The following is a 26396-nucleotide window of genomic DNA, read 5'->3' as shown; positions in this document are numbered from 1 at the left end:
TCAAGACACTTAAGGAAACTCGGGCGAGGCACTCGGCGGTTCCACCTGCTCCTCGGGTCCCCACCCCAGGCGCCTGTTCAGGCGTTGGGCACGAAAGGGAAAATCGGTAGACTGCGTTCTTCCCTAGAGAGAAAGTGTGGCGGGCGGAGGTCCGTGCGTCTCCTCTAACGCGAGCTGGGTGGTGGTGTATCGATGTCCACGCGATCCCGGGGCGGGAGGCGTAAGCTCTGCTCCCCAGGATCCAGGACTGAACGCCTCGAAGTGTCGTCCCTGGGGGGCAGAGCACCCGGAGAGGTAGGGCAGAATGCTGGGGGGGGGGATGGGGAGGCACCGGAAAGAAAGCACAGTGGAGACGAGGGTGAGAGGACCCGGCAGAAAGTCGCGCGGGGAGGGGGGGGCGGGGCGGCAGGGAATGAACCAGCCGAGGGGAAAGTACAACCCATCCCAAACTTTCGCAGATCCGGGGGCCTAGGAAGGGAGAGCCAGGCCGAAGCACCAGCCTCTCCCGCCGCCCAGAGTGCCCAGCTGCAGCGAGGAGGGGGCGCACGCAGCGCCGGCTGAAAACGGGCGGTCCCCGCATCGCGCCCACCCGCCGAGCCAAGGCGCCGCGGCCGGGCGCCGAGCGGCCGTCCTTGGGAGAAGCCAGAACGCCGGGCTCCGGCCTGCGCGCGGGCTCCGAGCAAGGGGGATCCAACGCGGATCGGGAAAGGAGAAGGGAAAGTTGACCTCACAGCCTCGCCCAGCCTGGGGAAGTGCCCGTGGGCGGCCAGCGAGCGCGCAGGCTGCAGCCAGAGAGGTTCGGGAAGAAGTGAGCGCAGAGATTTCCACGAGCTAGAGAAAGCGGATTAAAAAGAAATGTGAAAAGCAATCCAAGTCATCCGCGGGAGCCCGGCAGTTTAGAAGACACCCCGTCCCCGCTAGGAGGACGACAGTGACTCGCACTCGCGAAGACGAGGCGCTCCTGGGCGGCCGCGGATCTGCGCCGAGGAGCTGCCTCCGCAGCGTGGGGCGCGCGTTCAGACGCCAACGGCGGCGGCCAGAAACTGAGATGCGGCGTGCAGCCCCAGGACGGTCCAGGCTGCGGAAAGTGCTGAGCGGCGCGACGCGCCGCTGACCCCGCGCGGTTCCGAGGGGTGTGCCCGGGCCCCGCCCGCCTCCGCCCCCTCGCGCGCCCGCCGCGCGCCCCTCCCCGCGGCGCCGGCGGCGGCGGCGGAGAATCTAGGGGCGGCGCGGAGCGGCTCCCCGAGCCGTCAGTGCCTGCGAGCTCCAGGCTGCTTGGGGAATTCACTTTGCCGCTTCTCCCTCTTGAGGCTTCTGATGGCTTTTTACCTCCGGCCCTGTCCTTTTCTTTAAAAGGAAAACTTCACTGAGATTTTTCTTTCCCCTTGGAGGAGAGGATTAAAAGTTGTCAGAACTGGTGCCGCCCGTGCCGCTCGGGCGCTGGGACGCCGTTTGCCGGCGGGGGTTCCAGTCCTACCATGTGCACCAACATAGTTTACGAGTGGCTGAAAGCGCTGCAGCTCCCGCAGTACGCAGAGTCCTTCGTGGATAACGGCTACGATGACCTGGAGGTGTGCAAGCAGATCGGGGACCCGGACCTGGACGCCATCGGGGTGCTGGCGCCCGCGCACCGGCGCCGCATCCTGGAGGCCGTGCGCCGGCTGCGGGAGCAGGACGCCGCCGCCGCCGGCCTCTACTTCACGCTGGAGCCGCAGCCGCCGCCCGCGCCACCCGGGCCGCCCGCGGTCGCCGTCCCCACCCGCCGCCGGGGGGAGCCTTGCGGCGGCCAGGCCCAGGGCCCCCGCGGGGACCCCCGCAGCCAGACGACCGCCCCTCGCGGCAGGGAGCTGGTGAGCTACCCGAAACTGAAGCTGAAGATCATGATCAGGGATAAGCTCGTCCGTGACGGCATCCACCTGAGCAAGCCCCCGTACTCCCGCAAGGTAAGGAGGCGGCGTGGGCGCGCGGCGGGAGGGATGCGGCCCGGCCGCTCCTGCCCAGGCTTGGCAGCCCGTTTTTCCCAGGAAACGACGGGAGACGAGGAGGCTTTGGGTATTTGGGATTCTCTTCTGGGTTCTTTCTGTGTTCGCTCTTTTATTCCTTGCTTCCCGGTGTCACCAACGGTTGATAAGACAGGATCCCTCACCCAGGTGTTACTTCTAAACTAGGGCCAAGTGTTCGCGTAGTCTCGGTCAGGAACTGGGCGCTCGGTGCTTCTCCAGGAGCACAGGACAGGTCATGGTACCCTCCATGGTAGTGTTTGGGTCTGAAGTACCAGAAGACTGGTTAAAACCCACATTGTTCTCGACCTTTCTTTTTCTCACCTTTTTGAGAAGCTCCCAAGGGAAATTGGCCGACTCTTTTCTTCAAAGAGTGAGAAATGATGCCCTGTTGCTCTCAATTCCAGAAAGTCGAATCCCAGCTGCAAATTTGAAAAGTGAACGACTGACATGAGCAGTCTAGGAGAGAAGTTAACAAAACACAAGTCAGTCCGCTTGGGATAAGTTCGTTCAGCTTAAGTATAGGGAGGTAATGGGTGCTAAGGACATTGGTGGTAATGGGGTCACGAGGGCGTGCTGCCGAGTTCTGTGCTGGGTCACCGGTTTGGTTGATTGTTAATCCAGATGAGATGAAGCAGGTACAGCTGTGACTTCTAGAAAGCCTGAGTGGATTCGCATGTAGGAAAGGAGGGCACAACACAAGGAAGTGAGATTTTCCGTCACCAGTGAGGACTTCCCTGGGGAGAAACTGGGAAAGTATGGCAGCTGATCTGTGAGGAAGGCTGAACTGTGGATTTGGGCTTTTAATAATTAACTACAGAAAGTCTTAATTTCTTACAAGAGCTCAGCCACCAGCTGAGTCTGTTCAGTTCAGGCTTCTGCAGCCATCCAGGTAGAGGGTCCTGACTTGAAAGGGAGAAGTAAACAGTACATGTAATCCTCAAGCTTGCCTGGAGTTGCCCAGGAAAAAGATGACCTCAGCGGGAAAGTCAAGACATAGAGAGAAGCCCAGCGGAAAATGATGGCAAGCATGCTGTAGCTGGAGGGGAGTAGACACAGCACCGCAGCAGAGACATGCGGATAATCCAAATGTTGTGTGCGGATAATCCAAATGTGTGCTTGTCTAGGACACTTGCGTTGCTTTATAGTCTTAAATTACGGTCATAATGTCTGGATTTAAGGAAGTTCAAGAGAAAACTTTGTAAAAAGTAGATAAAAATATCTAGGGTAGATGAGAATAGAAGGTTTAATATTATCCATATGTTATCTTGTAAGACTGGCAACTGAGATAACCTGCTTAAGAGTATAAATTTGTTTTATAAGAACTATATAAAGAGGGCAAGTCCGGAGGACAGTTTGCCTCAAATTAAACACATGTTCCAATTACCCACTCTGACTATGTTTCTGATATGTGCCCCAAACAGGGAGATGAAGGGGAGAACACAGTTTTCCCAGGCAGGTAGAGGTGGAGATATGTGTAGTGTGTATATAATGACTCTGACCATCACTGTAAAATAAAGGCTCGTTTCTGGAGATGGCAGGTCAAAGGAGTTCAAGGCCAGTCAGACTTTTGTGATTACATCCCGGGAAGTGAGGCGGGCTTAGGCTGAGAGAGTGTGAGCTCCTGGGCACATGGTGAGGGCAGAGGTCAAGTCCTGGCCAGAAAGGGATGCCGAGAACAAGTTAATATCACTAGGGCTTGCTTCTTCTTCAGGAGAAGAGCTGGGTACAGGGCTGGGAGGGCAGAGGAGAGTGTGGGCTGCAGGTGGGGATGATGTAACACATTTTGATTCTGATGCTTAAAAAGACAGGCCTCAATATCAAACTCAGAAGCTGAAAAGGATAAGTGGAAGAGGATTCTAAGGACATGAATAGTCTGGGCATTGGCTCTGGACTGTGCATTCCTGCCTAGATCAGTGTGTGAGATGGTAGTGCATTTGAGTAAGTGCAATTTATCGAAGAAAATTTCGACTTACATTGTAGTACTATTTACTTTTGTAAATAATAATTTCTGTCAACTTGTATATAAATCCCATAACAATAATGTTTGATAGTAAAAATATACCCTCATTCACTTTCTGTACATATGTAATTTGTCGAACTGATGAAGAATAAAATGGGGCCAGAAGTGTTTTTGTACCTCCTTCATTGATGCTCCAAGTGGGGATCAAAAAAATGGAGCTGACGAATTTAAGTGTAAAAAAAATTCTGTCACTTCATATATTTGTTACAAGAAAAACACACACTGAAATAGAAACTAAAATAAAATTAATGTACCCCAAACTGAGCATGCACGTGTATAGTGCCAAATCATGTTGGTTTTTCTGAATTTGTTGCTTTCGTGTGCATTGCTTCTTAAATTTTGGATTTTAAATTATCTAAGACGTTGTTTTCTGCAACAGTGTTAGGACTTTTTTTTAAATAAATAAATTTATTTATTTATTTATTTACTTTTGGCTGAGTTGGGTCTTTGTTGCTGAGCTCGGGCTTTCTCTAGTTGCAGTGAGTGGGGGCTACTCTTCGTTGCGGTGCGCGGGCTTCTTATTGCAGTGGCTTCTTTTGTTGCAGAGCACAGGCTCTAGGCCCGCGAGCTTAAGTAGTTGTGGCGCGCAGGCTCAGTAGTTGTGCCTCATGGGCTCTAGAGCACAGGCTCAGTAGTTGTGGCGCATGGGCTTAGTTGCTCCATGGCATGTGGGATCTTCCCGGACCAGGGCTTGAACCCGTGTCGCCTGCATTGGCAGGCGGATTCTTAACCACTGTGCCACCAGGGAAGCCCAGGACTCTTCTTTAAAGTGTGATCCACTTTTTAATTTCTCCAGATTCCTTGGCTCTGTCATGATCAGAACACAGTGTTCATTCTGTGCATTTGGAATTCTGCTTGTTAGAGAGGCCTCACGTCTCCTTTATAGTCTGCATGGCTGATCCTTGTAATTTTTTTGTACTTTGGTGAGAATATTAGATGGTTTGAAAGCGGATTTTACGTAGGGTGATCAAGGCAGGAATAGTGAATCTTTACAGAGGAAAGTAAGTTGAGGAATTTTCCCAAGAATTACTTGAAAAGACTGCAGGACTGTGGTATTTGCCCCAGTAACAGTTCATGTTACCAGGAACTGTGCTGCAGTGCTGTGTTCATTGTCTTATCAACAGTTGCCACTTTCCTCTTTTAGGTGAGTTAAAATGTAAGAAAAGTAAGTTTTTCTTTGTACCAAGGCAATCCACTTTGGAAAACCAGGAGCTTGGAAAGAGCACTACTTGAAATCTAAAAACATTGGATGAATCCCTCTTCTGCCCTGTCCTTAGCTTCTCCGACTGCTGTGACTTCTACCTTAATGAAGTGGGGATATGTTTTCACAAAGTAAGGATTAGGAAAAGCTTTGTGTACATGTTCTCAGTACTTTACCAAGCTTCTCTATGCTGAGGCTCTGCCAGGCTCCAGGTTACTATGATTGGCAGGATGCAGAAGCCCTGCCTTCAAGGGACTTGGGATCGAGCGGGGAAGACATAAAATGGAATGAACAACAGTGATGAAGTGTAGTGATTGCTTCCAACCTAGTTTGCGGGGAGGGGGGACCATGGCAGACTTTCTAGAACTGGCCTTTGGTCTGAGAACTGAAGTATGGAGGGTTTAGCCTGAAGGAGAGGAGGGTCCTAAGGGAACAAGTGTTCTAGGTATAGAGAACAGTGTGTGCAAAGGGCCAAAAAGGGAAGAAGTGCAGCAGGGCACCGGGAATTTAAAGGAATTCAGTCTGGCTGGAGCATAGAATGCTTGGAAGAAGTGGCAAGAGATGGTGAGACAGGCAGGGGCTGGTCCTGGATGGACTTGGAGTAATATGTACGAGTTGGAGTGTATCTCGAGAGGGGAGCTATTGATGGATCCTGACCAGAGATAGAGGAAATGATTAGGACGAGGTTGTAGTGTCAGGAGAGATTTGCTGGCAGCCTGGACTGCGTGGCGACAGGCTGGGAGGTGCCGTGGAGGTAACTGAGAGGTAGAATTTGCCAGAACTGGATGATTGGATGACAGGGATGAGAGGGGACAGAGGTTGAGATGACGTGTAGATTTCTGATTTAGGATTGCGATGCCCTTTCCTGAGCAGGGGACCCAGGAGAAGAGCAAGTTTGGAAACAAAGATGTTGCCTTCAGGTTTAAATATACTGAGTGTCTGATGCCAGAGGCATATTTGAACATATTTGTCTAGTTGGCAGTTGGAAATACAGTTGTGGAGCAGAGGAGAGATGCTGGGACAAAAGATACAGATTTGGGAGTAGTCTGCACATTGAAGCCACAAATATGAGTGATCTGTAGAGGGAGAAGGGAGAAGGGACCAGGACAGAACCTTGGGGAACACCAGGATTTGGGAGATGGGCAGAGGACGAAGAACCTTCGAAGGAGGCAGAAAGGGTGAGTCAGTGGAAGCAGTGACGCTTCGGGGAGGAGGGACTGGTCAGGAGGTCAGAGACCCGTCAAGCAGGACAAGAACTAAATGTATCCATGGGAAGTAGCAGCCATGCCAGCGGGGACCTCTGAAATAGCAGGTTCAAGTGAGGGACCAATGAGAGGACGTGGAAACAGGGAGCATAGACAACTTTTATTTTAAGATTTAATTTTTTTTAAAGAGCAGTTTTAGGTTTGCAGCAAAATTGAGAGGATGGTCCAGAGAGTTCCTATATACCCCTGCCCCACACATGCATAGTGTTCCTCACTCCCACCAGAGTGGTACATTTGTTACAATTGATGAACCTACCTTGATACATTATAACCACCTAAAGTTCATAGCTTACATTAGGGAGTCACTCTTGGTGATGTGCATTCTTGACTTTGAACAAATGTATAATGAATGACATGTAGCCATCATTACGGTATCATGCAGAGTACATTCATTGCCCTAAAAATCCTCTGTGCTCTGCCTATTCATTCTTCTTTTCTCCCAACTCCTGGCAAGCAATGATTATTTGTTCTCTCCACAGTATTGCCTTTTCTAGAATGTCACATATTTGGAAAGGCTACATAGTATATAACCTTTTCAGATTGGTTTCTTTCACTTGGTGATAGGCATTTATGGTTCCTTTGTGTCTTTTCATGGCTTGATAGCTCATTTGTTTTTAGCGCTGAGTAATATTCCATTGTCTGGATGTACTATAGGCAACTTTTTAATGAAGTCAGACTGAGAAGATAGAACTAAAGCTATAGCTGGAGGAAGAAGGGAGAATTTGAGTCAAGGGAAGAGTTTTGTGAATTTGTTTTTTTTTTTTTAAGGATGAGAGAAGCTACAGCATGTCTAAGTGTTGGTGGGAGGGAGCCAGAGAGAGGGAGTGGGTGAAGATGTGGGAGAAGGGAGACCACCCAAGAGATCAAGGAGGTGGGAGGGAATTGTGTCCAGAGCACTGGAAAAAAAAGGGGAACACACTTCCAGTGGGAGGGGATGCCTTCTCTATGACAGAGGGGCAGAGAGGAAGGGTGAATGAGGAGACTGGGAACTTTGTGGGGATGGCGTTGAAGAGCCCTCATTTCTCTGTCTGCTCACATGATACCAGTGAGGGGGGAGATGGAGAGATTAGAGGTTTATGGAGCGTATTGCGTTAATATACAAATACTAGGTATTATGCATCTGATGTTTATAGCTATGCCTAAATGTAAACATTGTACAATAATGCTTGTAGGATGGATAAAGCTAAACGTGAATAGAAAGTACCCTCACCATTCCTATGTTTGCGCTGCAGGTTACAAGCTATGTGTGATGTTGTATTGTGTCCTGTAAGTTTGGCAGTGCTTGTGCATGGGGGTTGTGGTAGATGTGGATTGTATGGGACTGTAAAAGTATCCTGTTTTCTAGCAGACTTGGAAAAGCGGAAGGCAGGCTCTAGGGTAGATGGTGGATGGGGAAGGTGTATAGACTTCTTCACTGAAAAATATCTCCTTGCCACACACTACCAAGTAGAGCTGAGTTAATATAATGTTATTTAGCAATGCTGTAGGAGTGTTAAGCTTCATTCACGCCTCAGTGTGAATTTAATTACTGTAAGTAACAAGACTCTCATGGTAATAGGGTTATTCATGGATTTGGGGGAGAGATGGCTTGGGATGGAGGTGTTTGGAGAGACAGGTGGCATGAGGGCTTTTGTTTTTGGGGGCCAGGGTGAAAGATATAGAAAAAATATTTAGAAAGGAAAGAGAGAGGTTGGCAGAGAATATGCTTGTGTCCTTTGGAGTTGTGCCTTGGGTCCTGGCAGAAGCTGAAATGACAGTAAATATTCCTTCTCCCAAGAATTCCTCTGCCTTCATGGTGCTATCATTGTTTATTTTCAATCTATTGTTTAACTTATTCACGTAGTACCATGGGAGACATGACAACTTTTACAAACTTATTTTAGAAAATGACTCTTATAACCGTTTGTGGATATTAGCAGGCATTGAGCAAACAACATTTGCCAGATGGATAGCCTGGCCCCTGTTACCCCGTAGCTGTCCTTGCTTGGACATTTCAGCCGCCATCATAGTGGTCATGTCTTGGCTGTGTACAGAAAAGCCTGTTGGCCCAGGTCTTACTCCTGATAATAGGGGAATTTGGTAATTAATCAGCAGTAAATTTTTAGTACAAGTGATACCCAGTCATTTCTGCAGGCCTGAGGATACAATAATGAAAATTATTTGTAAAAACTTCAAAAATTAGATTTTCAAAATTCGGTTGTAATGTTCAAAACTGTCACCTGGTAGTGAGAGATTGACATATATACTACTGATACTGTGTATAAAATAGATAACTAATGAGAACCTACTGTATAGCACAGGGAACTCTACTCAGTGCTCTGTGGTGACCTAAATGGGAAGGAAATCCAAAAAAGAGGGGATATATATACGTATAGCTGACTCACTTTGCTGTACAGTAGAAACTAACACAACATTGTAAAGCAAATATACTGCAATGAAAATTTTTTTTAAAAGGAAGATAAAAAAAGAGCAAAAAAAAGAGAGAGGTTAAGCAACCGGCCCAAGGTCATACAACTTGCCCAAGGTCACACTCTTAACTACTGTGGATGGGAAGAAAAATACAAATAGCTATTCCGTCTTGATACGTATTATTATTTTCATATTTTTATTAAAATTAAAAAGGTCAAAAAAAAAGAGAAAGCTCTTTTCTCTGCACTGGCATCTCCAGTCTTAAAGAGGTCTCAATTGTGCTTATTCTTCCTTCCTCACTGTTCAATGAGAAAAAGATGCTCGAGGCAGGGTTAGCAGTACTAAGGGTGGCCTCATGAACCTTGTCTGCCCTTAGGTAGTTGTCTAACACATGCCAAAAAAGAAGAAAGAAATTTTGATAAAAAAGCACATTTTTTCAGATTATGTAAGTAATTAGATTCCAGTTCACCAGAAATATGTTCTGAAATGGATTTTCTTGAAGTAAGGTAAGTCAGATGACACGGACTCAACCAACGCTGGTGCTTGAAATTAACAAGGGATATCCTAAGGTATTTGGAAGAACATTGCCCATGGTGAGGGAAAGTACACCCAGGACCATGATCGGTATAACTTTTCAAGGTTATAGTCTGTGTAGAGCTAGAAACAGCATCGAGTCCTTAGCTATAGCTAAGACTTATTATACTATTGCTAGCACTTGAGTTAAAAAGTTTTTAACAGTTATTTTCTAAGTTTTATGAAAAATGCTATTTCAGATCAACCGCTGATTTGGACTCGAGGACACCTGGGAGGAGTAGGAAGGGAATCCTTGTTTTCAGTCAATATAAAAAGTATTAAGGGCAGATAATTGTGGATCATGCCAAAAGGCATTAAGCATACAATCCGTCTTACATAGAGACTAAGTGACATCTAATAGTTTAAAGAGATTTAATTACTGCTTCTAATTGAAATAAATGGTCTGATGAGCTCTTAAAACCTTACTGTTATGTTTCCATAAAGTTATAAATACAAACAAAATAAGACCTACTTCATTTGGAACATGTCCGAAAGGTGAGGAAAACAATCAGCATGTATTCTTTACCAAAATCATAATGAACAGATTTTCCAAATTTTAAGATATTTTCCCTAGAGCATACCATAATTTTATAATAAGACTGGAAGTGTACCTGTTGTATTTGACACCCATATTTTTTTAACATCCTACCTCTATTTGACAAAACTATTTTAAGTAAAGTCATGGACTAATACACAGCAATTATTTTCTTGATTTCTTCTTTAGTTTTAAACAGTTAACAGTTAAAATAAGGAATATATTTCAGTTTTAAAGAATTCAAATTTAGTAAAAACATTTCAGCTATAAAATAGAATTTGCACTTAACCAAACTAACATATTGCACCTTGCAGTTTGTACTCTGTTTCACTGTTTTGAGTTTTCAACACATACAAAAACTCTAAGTGGTCATAAGAATAATGGAATTGAACTAACTCAAGTTACACGTTTTTCTGTTTTTTTACAAATCACGATGCTATCATTGTTTATTTTCAATCTACAGTTTAACTTATTCATGTAGTACCATGGGAGAGACATGACAACTTTTACAAACTTATTTTATTTATTTATTTTTAAGTGTTTTTTTTAAATTAATTAATTTATCTTTGGCTGTGTTAGGTCTTCGTTGCTGCACCTGGGCTTTGTTTAGTCGCAGCGAGCGGGGGCTACTCTTTGTTGCGGTGTGTCGGCTTCTCATTGCGGTGGCTTCTCGTTGTGGAGCATGGGCTGTAGGCGCACGGGCTTCAGTAGTTGTGGCACGTGGGCTCAGTAGTTGTGGCTCGCGGGCTCTAGAGCGCAGGCTCAGTAGTTGTGGCACACGGGCGTAGTTGCTCCACGGCATGTGGTATCTTCCTGGACCAGGGATTGAACCCGTGTCCCCTGCATTGGCAGGTGGATTCTTAACCACTGCGCCACCAGGGAAGTCCTACAAACTTATTTTAGAAAGGACTCTTATAACCAAGTTTGTGGGTTGGTGCCAACCATATAACCAGGAGTTCTGTGAATTAACTCCCAGGTAGAACACAATGCCTATAAAAGGACAGGTAATAAAAGATGCTAATTAGAAGCAAATGTAAATGCCATTGAAACTCGACAGTAACTGTGACAGCTAGAAGTTAGGCCAACAAAAGGTTTTTTTCAGGGAGAAGTGTTTTATCACTGACATTGTTTAGAGTTTCTATACGTCTTGTTCATAATTTAAAATTTCATTTTGTTTTAAGGGCCCCTTCTTTGCCTGCCCTTTCCTTGGAAGACATAAGGAAATATGATCTTTTTAGTTTAAGAAACGTTATTTCTTCTTTAAAATAATGCCAGTATTTATCTCAAAAGGTTGTAGTATGAATTAAATGGCATAATATTTATGAGGTTGTTTTGTAAATTCTAAAAGAACTTCACAAATTTGAAGTGTTCTTACTGATAGTGAATAAATCATTGTTTCTAATACAATTTTGAAAATATTTCTGATTGAAAAGTAAATATACTGAATTGAGAAAATTTGGAGAACACTGAAGCAGACTGAGAAGAAATTTAAAACGGTCTGTTTTACAGTTTCTAACACTACAGTGTATTTCTTTAAAAATCACCTATGAATTAGAATTTCTGTCTTGTACATATGCATAAATCTGGTATTGGATAAGAGGATACGGCTGGTCCTATGTTGGCAGATATCATTTGAAAAATGATTTTAATGCTAAGACGTATTCCATCTTAGTTTAGCACCATAATTAATTTAACCATTTTCTTATTGGGTTGAAACCTCACCCATGTTATTATTGATTATTTTAATTTCTTCATAATTTGAAAATGTCATGTTTGAGAAATAGTATTTCATCATTCTTTGAATGATATTTCTTAGATTATTGATTTACATAATTTCATGTTTGTGGCTTTTATAATTATGTATTGCTTGTTCACTGTGCTTGCCTGTTTTTTCTGTTGGTCTTAGACCACTTCCAGTTGCTTGGCAAGAGCTCTTTATATATTAAGGAAAATAATCATTGTTGCATAGAGGTTGCAGAGATTTTTCAGAGTGTGGTTTACGTTAGATTTTAATGATTCATTTTTGGATGTCCAAAATTTAAAAACTTTTATGTATTCCACCTTATCAATAATTTTAGTTGTTTCTTCCAGACTGGAGGAATATAGAGGGTACAGACTTAGATATAATTGAAGTTACATTCTTTTTTACCATTTACTTGGACAAATTATTTAATCTTTCTAAAACTAAGTTGCTTCATCTATAAAATGGGTATAATATTACCTACTTCTTAAGGGTGTTGAATCAGAGACACAGTATATGAAAAGTGCCTCAAAGAATAACTGACAGTAATTCCTCAAAACATCTGGCTAATCTTTGTCGTATAATACAAAATCTTGTGATTATGAAGTTATTCTCAATATGAAGACCTATCTTAAATTATTAGTTCATGTCCTTATGATTCTGTTGAGGCTAAATGTTCTTTCCATAATTTCAAAAAGCTCTTTAAATAACAACATACATAATTTGTTTGTCATAATAATTGAAAATATTTTACTCAATTTACCATCTGCCTTTTCGGTTTTCCTTTCTCTTTTTTTAAATTAATTTTTATTGGAGAATGGTTGCTTTATACTGTTGTGTTAGCCTCCACTGCACAACAAAATGAATCAGCCATACACATACAGATATCCCCTCCCTTTTGGACTTCCCTCCCATTTAGGTTACCGCAGTGCATTAGGTAGAGTTCCCTGTGCTATACAGTATGTTCCCATCAGCTCTCTATTTTATACATAGTACCAATAATGTATATGTGTCAATCCTAGTCTCCCAATTCCTCCCACCCCATCCCTTTCCCCCTTAGTATCCATACATTTGTTCTCTATGTCTGTGTCTCTATTTCTACTTCGCAAATAAGATCATCTATACCATTTTTCTAGATTCCACATATATGCTTTATTATATGATATTTGCTTTTTTCTTTCTGATTTACTTCACTGTGCATGACACTCTCTAGGTCCACCCACGTCTCTACAAATGACCCAATTTCATTCCTTTTTATGGCTGAGTAATACTCCATTTTATATATGTACCACATCTTTATCCATTCATCTGTGGATGGACACTTAGGTTGCTTCCATGTCCTGGCTATTGTAAATAGAGCTGCAATGAACATTGTGGTACATGACTCTTTCTGAATTGTGGTTTTCTCTGGGTATATGCCGAGTAGTGGGATTGCTGGGCTGTATGGTAGTTCTATTTTTAGTTTTTTAAGGAACCTCCATACTGTTCTCCATAGTGGCTGTATCAATTTACATTCCTACCAACAGTGCAAGAGGGTTCCCTTTTCTCCACACGCTCTCCAGCATTTATTGTTTGTAGATTTTTTGAGGATGGCCATTCTGACTGGTATGAGGTGATGCCTCATTGTAGTTTTGATTTGCATTTCTCTAATAATTAGTGATGTTGAGCATCTTTTCATGTGTTTTTTGGCCATCTGTATGTCTTCTTTGGAGAAATGTCTAAGTCTTCCGCCCATTTTTTGATTGGATTGTTTGTTTTTTAGGTATTGTGCTGTATGAGCTGTTTGTATATTTTGGAGATTAATCCTTTGTCAGTTGCTTCATTCGCAAATATTTTCTCCCATTCTGAGGGTTGTCTTTTCATCTTGTTTATGGTTTCCTTTGCTGTGCAAAAGCTTTTAAGTTTAATTAGGTCCCATTTGTTTATTTTTGTTTTTATTTCCATTTCTGTAGGAGGTGGGTCAAAAAGGATCTTGCTGTGATTAATGTCAAAGAGTGTTCTGCCTATGTTTTCCTCTAAGAATTTTATAGTGTCTGGCCTTACATTTAGGTCTTTAATCCATTTTGAGTTTATTTTTGTGTCTGGTGTTAGGGAGTGTTCTAATTTCATTCTTTTACATGTAGCTGCCCAGTTTTCCCAGCACCACTTATTGAAGAGACTGTCTTTTCTCCCTTGTATATTTTTGCCTCCTTTGTCATAGCCTAGGTGACCACAGGTGCGTGGGTTTATCTCTGGGCTTTCTATCCTGTACCACTGACCTATATTTCTGTTTTTGTGCCAGTACTATACTGTCTTGATTACTGTAGCTTTGTAGTATAGTATGAAGTCAGGGAGCCTGGTTCCTCCAGCTCTGTTTTTCTTTCTCAAGATTGCTTTGGGGACTTCCCTGGTGGCACAGTGGTTAAGAATCCACCTGCCAATGCAGGGGACACAGGTTCGATCCCTGGTCCGAGAAGGTCCCACATGCCGCGGAGCAACTAAGCCCGTGCGCCACAACTACTGAGCTTGTGCTCTAGAGCCTATGAGCCACAACTACTGAGCCCGCATGCCACAACTACTGAAGCCCGCACACCTAGAGCCTGTGCTGGGCAACAAGAGAAGGCACCATGATGAGAAGCCCGCGCACTGCAATGAAGAGTAGCCCCTGCTCGCCATAACTGGAGAAAGCCTGTGAGCAGTAATGAAGACCCAACGCAGCCATAAACAAATAATTTAATTTAAAAATTTAAACAACCTAACCTCACACCTAAAGCAACTAGAGAAAGAAGAACAAACAAAACCCAAAGTTAGTAGAAGGAAAGAAATCATAAAGATCGGAGCAGAAATAAATGAAATAGAAACAAAGAAAACAATAGCAAAGATCAATAAAACTAAAAGCTTGTTCTTTGAGAAGATAAACAAAATTGATAAACCTTTAGCCAGACTCATCAAGAAAAAAAAGGAGAGGACTCAAATCAATCAAAAAAAAAAGCAAAAAAAAAAGATTGCTTTAGCTATTCGGGGTCTTTTGGGTTTCCATACAAATTGTAAAATTTTTTGTTCTAGTTCTGTGAAAAATGCCATTGGTAATTTGATAGGGATCGTATTGAACCTTTTTTTTTTTAATGGAGAAGTATAATCAATCTATTTTTGTGATTACTTTTATTCTTATAATAAATCCTTTCTTTAGTCCAGGATTAGTTAATATTTACCTATATCTCCAATTAATTTATTTGGTTTTAGGTTTACATTTAACTCTAATTCATCCAAAATTTATTTTGGGACATGATATAAGATAGAGTTCTAATGTTATATGTAATCATACACAGGTGATAATTTTATCACCTACGTTACAGGAATTATAGCTTTTATTTCTGTGTTCTGGTCCTATTGCATTGGCTAGAATTTATGTAGCATTGTTAAATGATAGTGATAATTAGATGTTCTTGTCTTATTCCAAATTTTAATGGACATGCAACAAGTATTTTGTTATTATTCTGACATTGGCTCTCAGCTTAAGATACTCTTCATGATGTTGAAAAGCATCTTTGTTTTCCTAATTTTGTAGGCATTTTTATTGGGAATGGATATTTGATTCTATTAAATATCTTTGTAGCAACTTAAAAATAATTGAAAGTCTTTTTCTTCCTGGGCCTAATGTTGTGATGTATTGCATGAACAAATTTCCTAATATGAAACCATCCGTAAGTGTTCTCTTTTGAAGCAACCTGAGTGTGAGAGGAGGAATTTTGTGATCTTACTCCCAGATTATTGTGACATTCTTTTACATTACATAGCTTTTCTTTCATGAATGATGTTTGACATTTACCTTCAGTTTGGTAACTACTATGGCAGTTATTGTCATGATATTATTACAGTTGACTTCCTGCCAATAGCTTTTTGGAAGTTGCCGTCTCTGTCTAGACAAGCAAGAGAGGCAGTGACAGCAGTGAGACGTGGGGACCAGCCCCGCACCCCTCTTGCTCAAAAGACAACAGCCACATAGTCGTGGGTAACGATTTAATTTTCTGGTTTTGCAGACATTTTGTTTTTGAACCAGAGGGCAGAGACTCTGAGGGGGGTGAGGGGTTAACTTGAATCTTTATTGATTTTACTGTTTTCACAGCCAAAATGGGCTTTTTTCCCCCCTAAGTATAGTTCGGGAAATTGCTCCCAGATTCTAGAATTATATTCTTCTCCTTCATCCTCCCACTCTTCCACTCCCCCCACTCCCTTGTACTCCCCCATCAACTAGTCTGCTCCCTTCCTGCCCTCACCCTACCCAAGGCCTGTTGGTGGAAAATACAGATGGGGGCTGCTTGCCAGATGCCATGTTAAACTGAAAATCCTTATAAAAGAAATTGAAGTGGCGTTCATTTTAATTTGAATGTTTGGCTTTGCATAGAAACAATAGCCCAATTGTAACAAAGATGAAGTTGGAAGACTCTGTAAGAAATATTGTTATAACAAATCCTTGATTTACATTTAAACATCTGTTGACAGGTCAAAAAGAATTACTTTTTTAAAAGGTAGTTGAAGCAAGGATTAAAGATGGGGTACAGGAATGGTATGTTTCTGGAAGAAATACCTACCTCAGGTGCTGAATTCAGCTCAGTGTGTAGAAATGGATGCACCCAACGCTTTCCAAGCTGACCATCAATCATGCAATAAATATATAGCCACTTTAAAGTAACCATATATCAAAGCAGAATGGAACACTGCTGGATTAGGAAGTGCTCCTTTGGGAAACTCTTGATTGACAAAAGTAGTACTGCATTAAGTAGCAGCAATATTTTCATGGCCAGAAGGTAATAAAGCAATAGATAATCTTTATGAAGAGGAAATTTTTTTTTTAAAATATTTATTTATTTATTTATTTATTTATTTATTTATGGCTGTGTTGGGTCTTCATTTCTGTGCGAGGGCTTTCTCTAGTTGTGGCAAGCGGGGGCCACTCTTCATCGCGGTGCGCGGGCCTCTCACTATCGTGGCCTCTCTTGTTGCGGAGCACAGGCTCCAGATGCGCAGGCTCAGTAATTGTGGCTCACGGGCCTATTTGCTCCGTGGCATGTGGGATCCTCCCAGACCAGGGCTCGAACCCGTGTCCCCTGCATTGGCAGGCGGATTCTCAACCACTGCGCCACCAGGGAAGCCCGAAGAGGAAAATATTTTACATAAAAAACCGTTGAGCAATTCTTAGGACTTGCTAACTACAGGATCCAGTTAAGGTGAAAAATAGCTCTACCTAAAGAAAAAAATGATAGTTCAGTGAATTGTTAATTGCATCCAAGTTCAGTGCTCTAGTCACTGTCATTGATAAGGCATCTAAAGAAAAGAGGGGATTCGTTGCTATCTGGGATTGCACGAACCCTCTGTATCTCTGGCTTGCACAGTAGGAGAAAAATTCAGGATATGCGTATTGCATCCATTATAGATTAGAGTGGAGCCAGAGGGTATGCAAAATAATTTACTCTTTTGAGACCTACTTCGTTATGGAGAGGTGGTGGAGAGTTGGAGTTAGGTTGGTGACATTAACTTTGAGTTTTATTGTTGTGTCATTTTATTTTATTTATTTTTATTTTTGGCTGCACTGGGTCTTTGTTGCTGCGTGCGGGCTTTCTCTAGTTGCGGCGAGCAGCGGCTACTCTTCATTGCGGTGCGCGGGCTTCTCATTGCGGTGGCTTCTCTTGTTGCAGAGCACAGGCTCTAGGAGCGTGGGCTTCAGTAGTTGTGGCACGCGGGCTCAGTAGTTGTGGCGCACGGACTTAGTTGCTCCACGGCATGTGGGATCTTCCCAGACCAGGGCTCGAACCTGTGTCCCCTGCATTGGCAGGCGGACTCTTAACCACTGCGCCACCAGGGAAGCCCCTTGCTGTGTCATTTTAAATCAGAGTTTTCACCGCCACTTCTTGGCACAGCAGTTTGGGCCATATGTTTATTCTGTTAATATGGTTCCTTGTATTGATATACTTACCTTGAAAATGGTGGTGAATTGAATCTTCTGATCGTTTATGAAAACATTGTGACAGTGACATGCTTGACCTGCTGAGGCATATTAGTCCTGCTCCCTGACAGGAAGCATGATCTTCTTTGTTATCCCCAAGATTGCTGTTTTGGGATGCACATGCTAAATTATATTAAAAGTGATTTGTAGGGAAACGGGGAGAGGGTTGGTGTTCTTTTGAAAGCAGGCAAATTGAAAAAGCAAGAGCTTCCTAGAGTAGGGAACTCACCCTGTAGTCTGAACACCTTTCACTGTGCTTTGATTTCATTCACTGTAAAATTTAGACTTATTCTTGATTCAACCTTATATGAATTATTTATGGATATGTCTGATTTTCCTCTTCACATCAGGGGAGGACTTCTCTTTTTCCTTGTACCACCTCCCTCGTGCAGGATAATAATAGTGATAACAGTCTATATTATTTGTTAAGAGTGCTTTATCACATTATTTCATTCAATCCTCATCACAGGTCTCTGAGGAAGATGCTATTTTTGCTATCCTTGTTTTATAGGTGGGAAAAATGAGGCATAGTTGTGGGGTAGGGAGTGAACATGTCCTAAAGATTTTTACTTTATTTTAAAAATTTAATAGCATACTAATTAGTGTAAATTTCACAGACTTACGGTAGAATGAATCCATATTTCGTGTTTGATTTAAGATAAGGAGAATTCCTTCATTCTTTCCACATGCATTACAAATACTGATTGGCAAAAGGAGACTGGAAAGAAAGTCATATATAAATTAAATCACACCAGTTTGGTGACAAAAGTCCCTGTTAATCTTGAGCATCCACTGATGAAGTGAGTAGCCATCATTAACTATGTATGATTGTTACTGTGGTACATACTCTGCAAAGGAAATATTGGTTTCCTTTGGTTCTGCTTTTCAGGAGTTTTTACTGAATTAATGTCTTTGCTAATAAATACATAACCTGTGATTTTAGTTTAAGATAAGTTCTTAAGATCAGGACTTTTCTTCTTTTAGACAAAGTGGAGAATAGTACTGGAAGCAGGCATTTAATCAAATGATTCTTTTCTTTCTTGGAACACTTCTTGAAGTTAATTTGAGTTGCTTTCTTAGCCTCCAGCACAGTTTTTGAATATCCATAATGGCATATTTGGTGTTTGAGGTGGGATTTGGAAACAGTTGAAAGTCATTTTGGTAAACAAGTTAGTTAGCAGGTAGTCCTATTTTAGTCCCAAATACCAAACAATCAAATAAAAAACAAAACAAAAATGTTGACTATTACGAGACAAGTCTGATTTTCTTAGAACTGTGCATTTCTCAGGAGAAATGATTTATTAATATCTTGATCATGTACATAGCTCTACTGTTGTAATAAGCATTGTCTCCCAACAAAAATTATTTTTAAAAAATTTCTTATTTTAAAATTTTTTAAAAAATTTAATTTTATTGGGTTATAGTTGATTTACAATGTTGTGTTAGTTTCAGGTGTACAGCAAAGTGATTCAGTTATACATATATATATATATATATATATATATATATATTCATTCTTTTTTAGATATTTTTCTCATATAGGTTATCACAGAATATTGAGTAGAGGTCCCTGTGCTATACAGTAGCTCCTTGTTGGTTATCTATCTTATATATAGTAGTGTGTGTATGTTCATCTCAAGCTCCTGATTTATCCCTCCCCCTACGTTTCCCCTTTGGTAACTCTAAGTTTGTTTTCGATATCTGTAAGTCTGCTTCTGTTTTGTAAATAAGTTCATCTGTATCATTTTTTTAAATTAGATTCCACATATGAGTGATATCATATGCTATTTGTCTTCCTCTGTTTGACTTCATTTAGTATGATAATCTCTAGGTCCATCCATGTTGCTACAAATGGCATTATTTCATTCTTTTTTATGGCTAATATTCCACTGTATATATGTGCCGCATCTTCTTTATTCAGCCCTCTGTTGACGGGCATTTAGGTTGCTTCCATGTCTTGGCTATTGTAAATAGTCCGAAAGGATACATGCACCCCAATGTTCATTGCAGCACTATTTACAAAAATTACTTTTTTTTTTTTTAAAGAAATGTTTCTTTTTCCTTTTGCTTTTATTTATTTATTTATTTATTTTTTATATTTATTTTTGGCTGTGTTGGGTCTTCGTTTCTGTGTGAGGGCTTTCTCCAGGTGCGGCAAGCGGGGGCCACTCTTCATCGCGGTGCGCGGGCCTCTCACTGTCGCGGCCTCTCTTGTTGCGGAGCACGGGCTCCAGACGCGCAGGCTCAGTAGTTGTGGCTCACGGGCCCAGTTGCTCCACGGCATGTGGGATCCTCCCAGACCAGGGCTTGAACACGTGTACCCTGCATCAGCAGGCAGACTCTCAACCACTGCGCCACCAGGGAAGCCCCACAAAAATTACTTTTAAAGATACCTTTTTGGGTCATCTGTAAGTCTTGATTTGTTTGCTTAAAAAATCTATTTAATCATTTGTAATAAGTATCCCCTTTGCTTAGGTTCATGTGTTTTAATGGTCTTATTTTGCAATTAAAATTAAGAATAGATATTTGAAATTGAGTAGCAATTATAAACTTGGAGAAACAGGCTGTCTTCTAGGCCTTAATTATAAAAGAGGGAATTAACCTCTTCTGAAGAATTAGCTGACATATTATTCAATTCCAGTAAGACTCAGCCCATGTTACATCTGTGAACACTGTGTGTGTCTTAATGGGAATATTCCTAGGATACCTTCAGATCATTTGAGTCTGAAAAAAGACTCACATACTGAATATATGAGGCTTAATTTTGTTGGAAAGAAGGAAAGGAAAGTTTCAAAATAATGAGAAAGCCTTTGGTTCTACTGTAAAGTCCTATAGGATCATTAACTTGTTTTAAATAATATTTAACTCTAGAGTTCTGCTTTCATTTAAGGTGTAGAAAACCACAAGAAGATACTGCTCCCACATTAACCGTGAGAAAAAGGTGGATAATGTACAGTATCTTGCCTATTTTTGGTCCCATCAGAGACCTGAGTTCTAAAGGTAGTCAGATGATCTAAATTCCAAGGAGCGAAGAGACATCATTGTTTTGTCTTTAGCAGGGCCCGAGAAGGAGCCATCAAAGCAGATGTGAAGACAACAAGTAAAATTTTTGTGAATATTTAAAAGCTACTATGGGCTAGCATGAAAATTTTACTATGGGCTAGCATGACAATTTTAAATTGTCAGGAACCCCAGATACAAAGAGGATCTGTATCTATCAGTACTTACCACTTTTTACCATAGGGCTTCAACTCAATACTCATGAGAAAGAATGAGTGGGGCAGGAAACCAGAGGAAGCTTGTCAGTGGTGCAGGCATGTAGGTGATGACCAACTCTACCCCTCAGAGACAGGCACAAAATCCACCAGTGTCCCAGGACTTCTGTCATAGGACACAAAAGCTGTCATAGGCAGGGGATGGGCAAGAAACCTGCCCAAACCTGGATCCAGGCAAAGTTTGGCACATTGTTGGAATAGGGATAGAAAATATACTGTCTCAGCCCTGCACTGATACTGGATAAATCCCATCAGCTGGGGAGGAGCAGGCTTGGATTCATGATCCACTGATCCACCAGTGGTGCAAGGTAGAGACTGGCTGTCATTCATAGGTAGCAGAGGAAGGGATACTGAGAAAACCTCACTTCTGAAGCTCAGGTGCACAAGGTCTGTCAAAGACAGAGGCTGCAGCAGGAGAATAAAGAAAACTCCTTTGACCCCACCATGTATCGGTGTGGAACAGGAACACTAAGAAAAACCCTCTGTTACCCCAGATCTCACATTAAACATAAGGTGGCTGGAATCCACTGCTAGAAGAATTCATAGTTTTCGCTGTACCGAAAGTTACTATAGCATCAACAAAACACACACCCACCTCAGTACTCTTAGATTAACTCAAGCACTCACAATAATAGCCTGACAACAGAAGAGATATGCCCATTCCAGAAGTAAATTCATTTACCTCAGTCTCAACTGCTCTTCTGTATACAGTGTTTTGTATTTAATCAAAATCTATAAGATATGCAGAATAAAAAGGGAAAAGAAAATTAACCTACCAAGAGAAAAAGCAGTCAATAGAACCAGACCCAGGAATGACCAGGATGTTGCAACTATCAGATAGAAACTTAAAAAATGGATATTAATTATAAAAAATATACCACAGTAATGTAAGATGTTAAAAACGGGGAAGCGGGTATGGGGTTATATGGGAACTCTTTGTACTATCTTCTCCATTTTTCTGTAAATCTGAAACTGTTCTAAAAATAAAGTTTATTAAAAACTATATTGTTAAGGAATATATTTAAAATATATTATTAAGGAAATAAAAGTTCAAGCCAGAGACTGAGAGAAAGAATTTGCAAAGTGCCTGTCTGATTAAAGAAAGAACTCTTTAACAACTCACTAATAAGAAAATCATTTCAACAGGAAAATGGACAAACATTTTGACTTTCACCAAACAAGATTTATGGATTGCAATTATGCACATGAATAGATGCTCAACATCATTAGTCATTAGAGAAATGCAGATTAAAACCACAGTGAGATGCCATTAGAATGGCTAGAATTAAAAAGCCTGTCAAAACCAAGCGCTGTTTAGAATATAAAGCAAGTAGAACTCGCATACGTTTCTGTTGAGAATGCAGGATGGTCCAACCTCTTTGGAAAACAGTTCGGCAGTTTCTTATGAAGGTGTGTGTTAGCTTACCATACAAACAAGCAGCCCCACTCATAGCTCTCTACCCAAGAGACATTAAACGTATGTCCATACAAAGACCTATGCATGAATATACATGGAAGCTTTACTTAAAATAGCCCCAAACTGGAAACAACCCAAATCTTCATCTACTTGTGAATGGATAAACAGATTGTCATATATCCATACTATGAGATACTACCAAGCAAGAAAAAGGAACAAATTACTGATACTTGGCAATAACATGGATGAACCTCAGAAGACTTATGCGAGGTGAAAGAAGCCAGACACAGAAGACTATATAGTGTATGATTCCATTTGTATGATATTCTAGAAAAGACAAAACTCTAGTGACAGAAAAAAGATCAGTGATTGCTGTGGGCTGGGCTGGAGGGATGGGAATGACTGCAAAAGGGCACGTGGAAAATTTTTGAGATGATGAAAATGTTATATATTTTATTGTGGTTGTGATTTCATGACTGTGTACATCTGTCAAAACTCATTGAGCCCAATAGATAAGAAGGGTAAATTATTGTACGCAAATTATATTTCAACAAACTTGTCCAAAGACACGATTAAACCATAGATGAACAAATAGTAAGTTCTCAGAAAATAATTTAAAATGTAATTTTAAGAACTTTTGGTACTTTCTGTCTACAGTAATGCTGTGCTATGTGAGGGGCCTTGAACAAGTTACTTCACTTCTTGGGTCCTTATTTTCCTTATCTATAAAACGGGATAGCAGTCCTACATAACTGATATGAATTTTTTGTGAGCATTTAAATAATACTCATAAAGGACTTAGAAAAATTCCCAGAACATAGTAAGTACTCAAATAATGTTATTTCTGTGCTGCTTTAGCTTCTGTGTATAATAGGGGACTGAAAACTTAGATGTCCATGTGTTGTTGATAACCTGAAGTAAGGATTTAGAGAAACATTACTATTGTTAACTGAAAAAAATGCGCAACCTAAAAGTTGAGGGTTATGTTTTATTTGATGGACTTACTGAGGACTTAAACCCCCGATATAGCCTCTCAGATAGCTCTGAGGGACTCTTCCAAAGAGGTAAGAGAGGAGCCAGGATATATAGGAGTTTTTGCAAAAAAAAACCCAAAAACCCCAAGACCCACGTAGTCGGAACATCAAAAGATTACTGTTAACTAAAGAAAAAAGAGACATCTCAAGTTAATGAGTTTAATGCTTTTCTATGTATGGGAAGATGCAAGAGTCTGAGCTTACTGAAATTATTCCTTTGATGTGCACCTTAACTATCTAGGGCCAGTATCCTGTTTTTCTCCACCCTGAGTTCCCCTCAGGTGCACCATCAGGGGTGGCTGCAGTGGCTGACGACTTGATGGCTGCAACATCCTTTGTTTACTGAAGTGGCAGGTGACATTCTTTGTCCACACAATTTTTCTTCAAAATTGATGTTTGCTTGTGCTATTGCATAGACTCATTTCTGCATTCATTTGAAAGTTTTTAACTGGGCACTTCTCTCTCTGTTAGACATTGTTTGTCTTGAAGAATAAGACTCAGTCTGTGTCCTCAAGAACTTACTGTGAAACAGACCACTCAGTAGGGGATTACAGTGCTTTGACTGTGATAAGTACTGTTGAGTAGGCATGGGAGCCTGTTATGGGGGTCTGTGGAGTGGGTATCTGATCGGGGAAGCGGGAGGGCTTTATGGAGGAGGTGATGACATGGCTGACCCCTGATGCAAGCTGGTCATCAGTTGGCCTGTTTGGGAGTGGAAACACATTTTTAAAGGTCCATGGAACACTGATACAGAAGGAAAAGAAACTTAAAAAGCAGAACTGGATCTGTATAAATAGTATTCGATCTTTTAGTAAAATCAGTTGATATCCAAAGTTTAGGTAGCTAGAGGTTACAAGGGTTCGGATTCTAACTTTTCCCATTTGTGACATGGCATTGTTGTCAGTCACAATGGAAATGTCAAATTTAAACCACAACCATCAGATTCCTGAAAAGAGCAGTCAAGGTTTTTAAACTGAGGCGTGAACCATGGTGGTAGGTTCCTGCATGGGGAAAATCCTCTGAAGCCTGTGTCTCAAAGCCTGATGGCGAGAGAAACATCTGTCAGCCTGTGTTAGAGAAGCACTGGTTATTGTTAACGTCCCTGAATATGCTTTAGAAGGATCAGTCTGTTGATACGCTTACCTACAGGTAGAAAAACACAACTAAGAAAGCCAGTATGCCATCTGAAAAGCTAGACGGTTTATGATAGTGATAAGCATCAATTTCTAAACCGATCTTAGGTTCCAGCAAGCAGGTACAGGTCCAACCTTTGGACCATTATCCTTGGATATACCACAGAGACCATATCTGGCTGGCTTTTGTCATTTTGTTAGTGTCACCTACACACCACACTCTAGATGGCCTGCTAGAGGTGAATTCCTGGGGCAGAGTCCAGGCATCATGAAGTGGGCTGTGGCAGCTCAGCTGAAAAAAAGTACGAACATTTGAAGAGGGAATGGGCAACAGTGTTTTGCAGAGAAAACATTGTAAACCTAGAAATTTGGGGGCCTAGATTTGCTGAGTTTCATATTTTTGTTTAGTTCTGTACCTTAGCATATTACTGATTACTGTTCATTAATATTTTAAAATTAATTGACGTTCAGCAAATATTTTTTGAACACCAAGAATGTGCAAAGTACTGTTAGGTGTTATGCGGGGAATTCAAAGGTAACTAAAGTATAAATTATGCTCTAATGGAATTTAAAATCTAGAGGAGGATCTATATGGATATATCTATATCTGTATTGATATCTATGTACACCCACAAATCCATACATAGTAAATATGTATATATGTAAGTATACGTAATATTTCAGTATGATATGAATGCCAAAATGAAATATGAACAGAATTTTGGGGGGTACCAAAGAGAAAGCTGTCCATTTTGATTGGAGGTTGGGAGGATCTTTTGAGAGTAAATGGTAGGTTTCACTAGGCAGAGCTACAGTGGGGACTAGGGACTGGAAACTGAGGGAAATAGACTGTCTGTTTTATAACTTGTCCATTTTATAAACTTTTGAATATTCAGCACCTTGCTGCACAACATTTGTTGAATGAATGCATGCATGAAACATCATCACCAACATTTCAGAGTAAAGAGGGGCATAATGTAAATTGGTGAGTGGTCCACCATGGGCGGTGCTCAGCTAGGGGCCAGTGTTTATATGGTATAGGGTGCAGCTTAGCGCTGGGCTGGGTTTTTGAGGGACTTTGCTATAGTGATAAGGAGTTCAGAATTTATTCCGCTGCCTGGGACCTGTCAGATATGTTTGACCTGGAGAGTTACCTAAACTTATTTATTTTACAGAGCTCCTTCATGCTTTCACCATTCTTTGTTTTCTTTCCTGTTATCTCCTCAGGAGTTCTGAATCTCTTTATCCACAAGCACCCAGTTTATTGGGCTCCACCCTACCCCCATCTTTGGGGCTTTGTTTTAAAAGACTGTCTCCTACATTGCTCTAATGGTAATCAATTAATTTTCCTATTTTATTGGTCAGAAGCATGTAATTCAGGAACAAGGTATTTCTGCAGAGGTTGAACATGGATTTAATTGCTGACTGTATTAGTTGGCTGGGACCGCCATAACCAAATGCCACAGGCTGGGTAGTTTAAGCGACAGAAATTTATTTTCTCACAGTTCTGGAGGCTGGAAGTCCAAGATTAAGGTGTGGTCAGGGCTGGATTCATTCTGAGGACTCTCTCCTTGGCTTGCAGATGGCCATCTTCTCACTGGGTCCTCACATGGTCTCCTCTCTGTTTGTTGTTTGTGTCCTAATCTTCTAATCTCCTCTTCTTATAAGGACACCAGTCAGTCATATTGGATGAAGGCCCACCCATATGACCTTATTATACCGTAATTACCTCTTAAAGGCCCTATCTCCAGTACAGTCACATTCTGGAATACCGGGGGTTAGGACTACAACATGTGAATTTTGGACG

At 41.5% G+C, this 26396-nt stretch overlaps 1 protein-coding gene across 2 annotated transcripts in view; it reads left to right on the top strand.

Annotated features, from left to right (window-relative positions):
- Positions 1-1265: 1265 nt before the first annotated feature.
- Positions 1266-26396, top strand: part of SAMD5 (sterile alpha motif domain containing 5) — an 80036-nt gene continuing 54905 nt past the window's right edge. For both annotated transcript variants that reach the window (XM_057527564.1, XM_057527563.1), the window contains exon 1: positions 1266-1943. In XM_057527564.1, coding sequence (XP_057383547.1) covers positions 1479-1943 — 465 coding nt within the window. In that variant the 5' untranslated portion in view covers positions 1266-1478. The remainder of the gene's footprint in view (positions 1944-26396) is intronic.

This window comes from Balaenoptera acutorostrata, chromosome 14, assembly GCF_949987535.1.
Source record: "Balaenoptera acutorostrata chromosome 14, mBalAcu1.1, whole genome shotgun sequence".
NCBI lineage: Eukaryota > Metazoa > Chordata > Mammalia > Artiodactyla > Balaenopteridae > Balaenoptera > Balaenoptera acutorostrata.
Note: the sequence above shows the minus strand (reverse complement) of the source record. Positions and strands in the feature narration are given on the sequence as shown.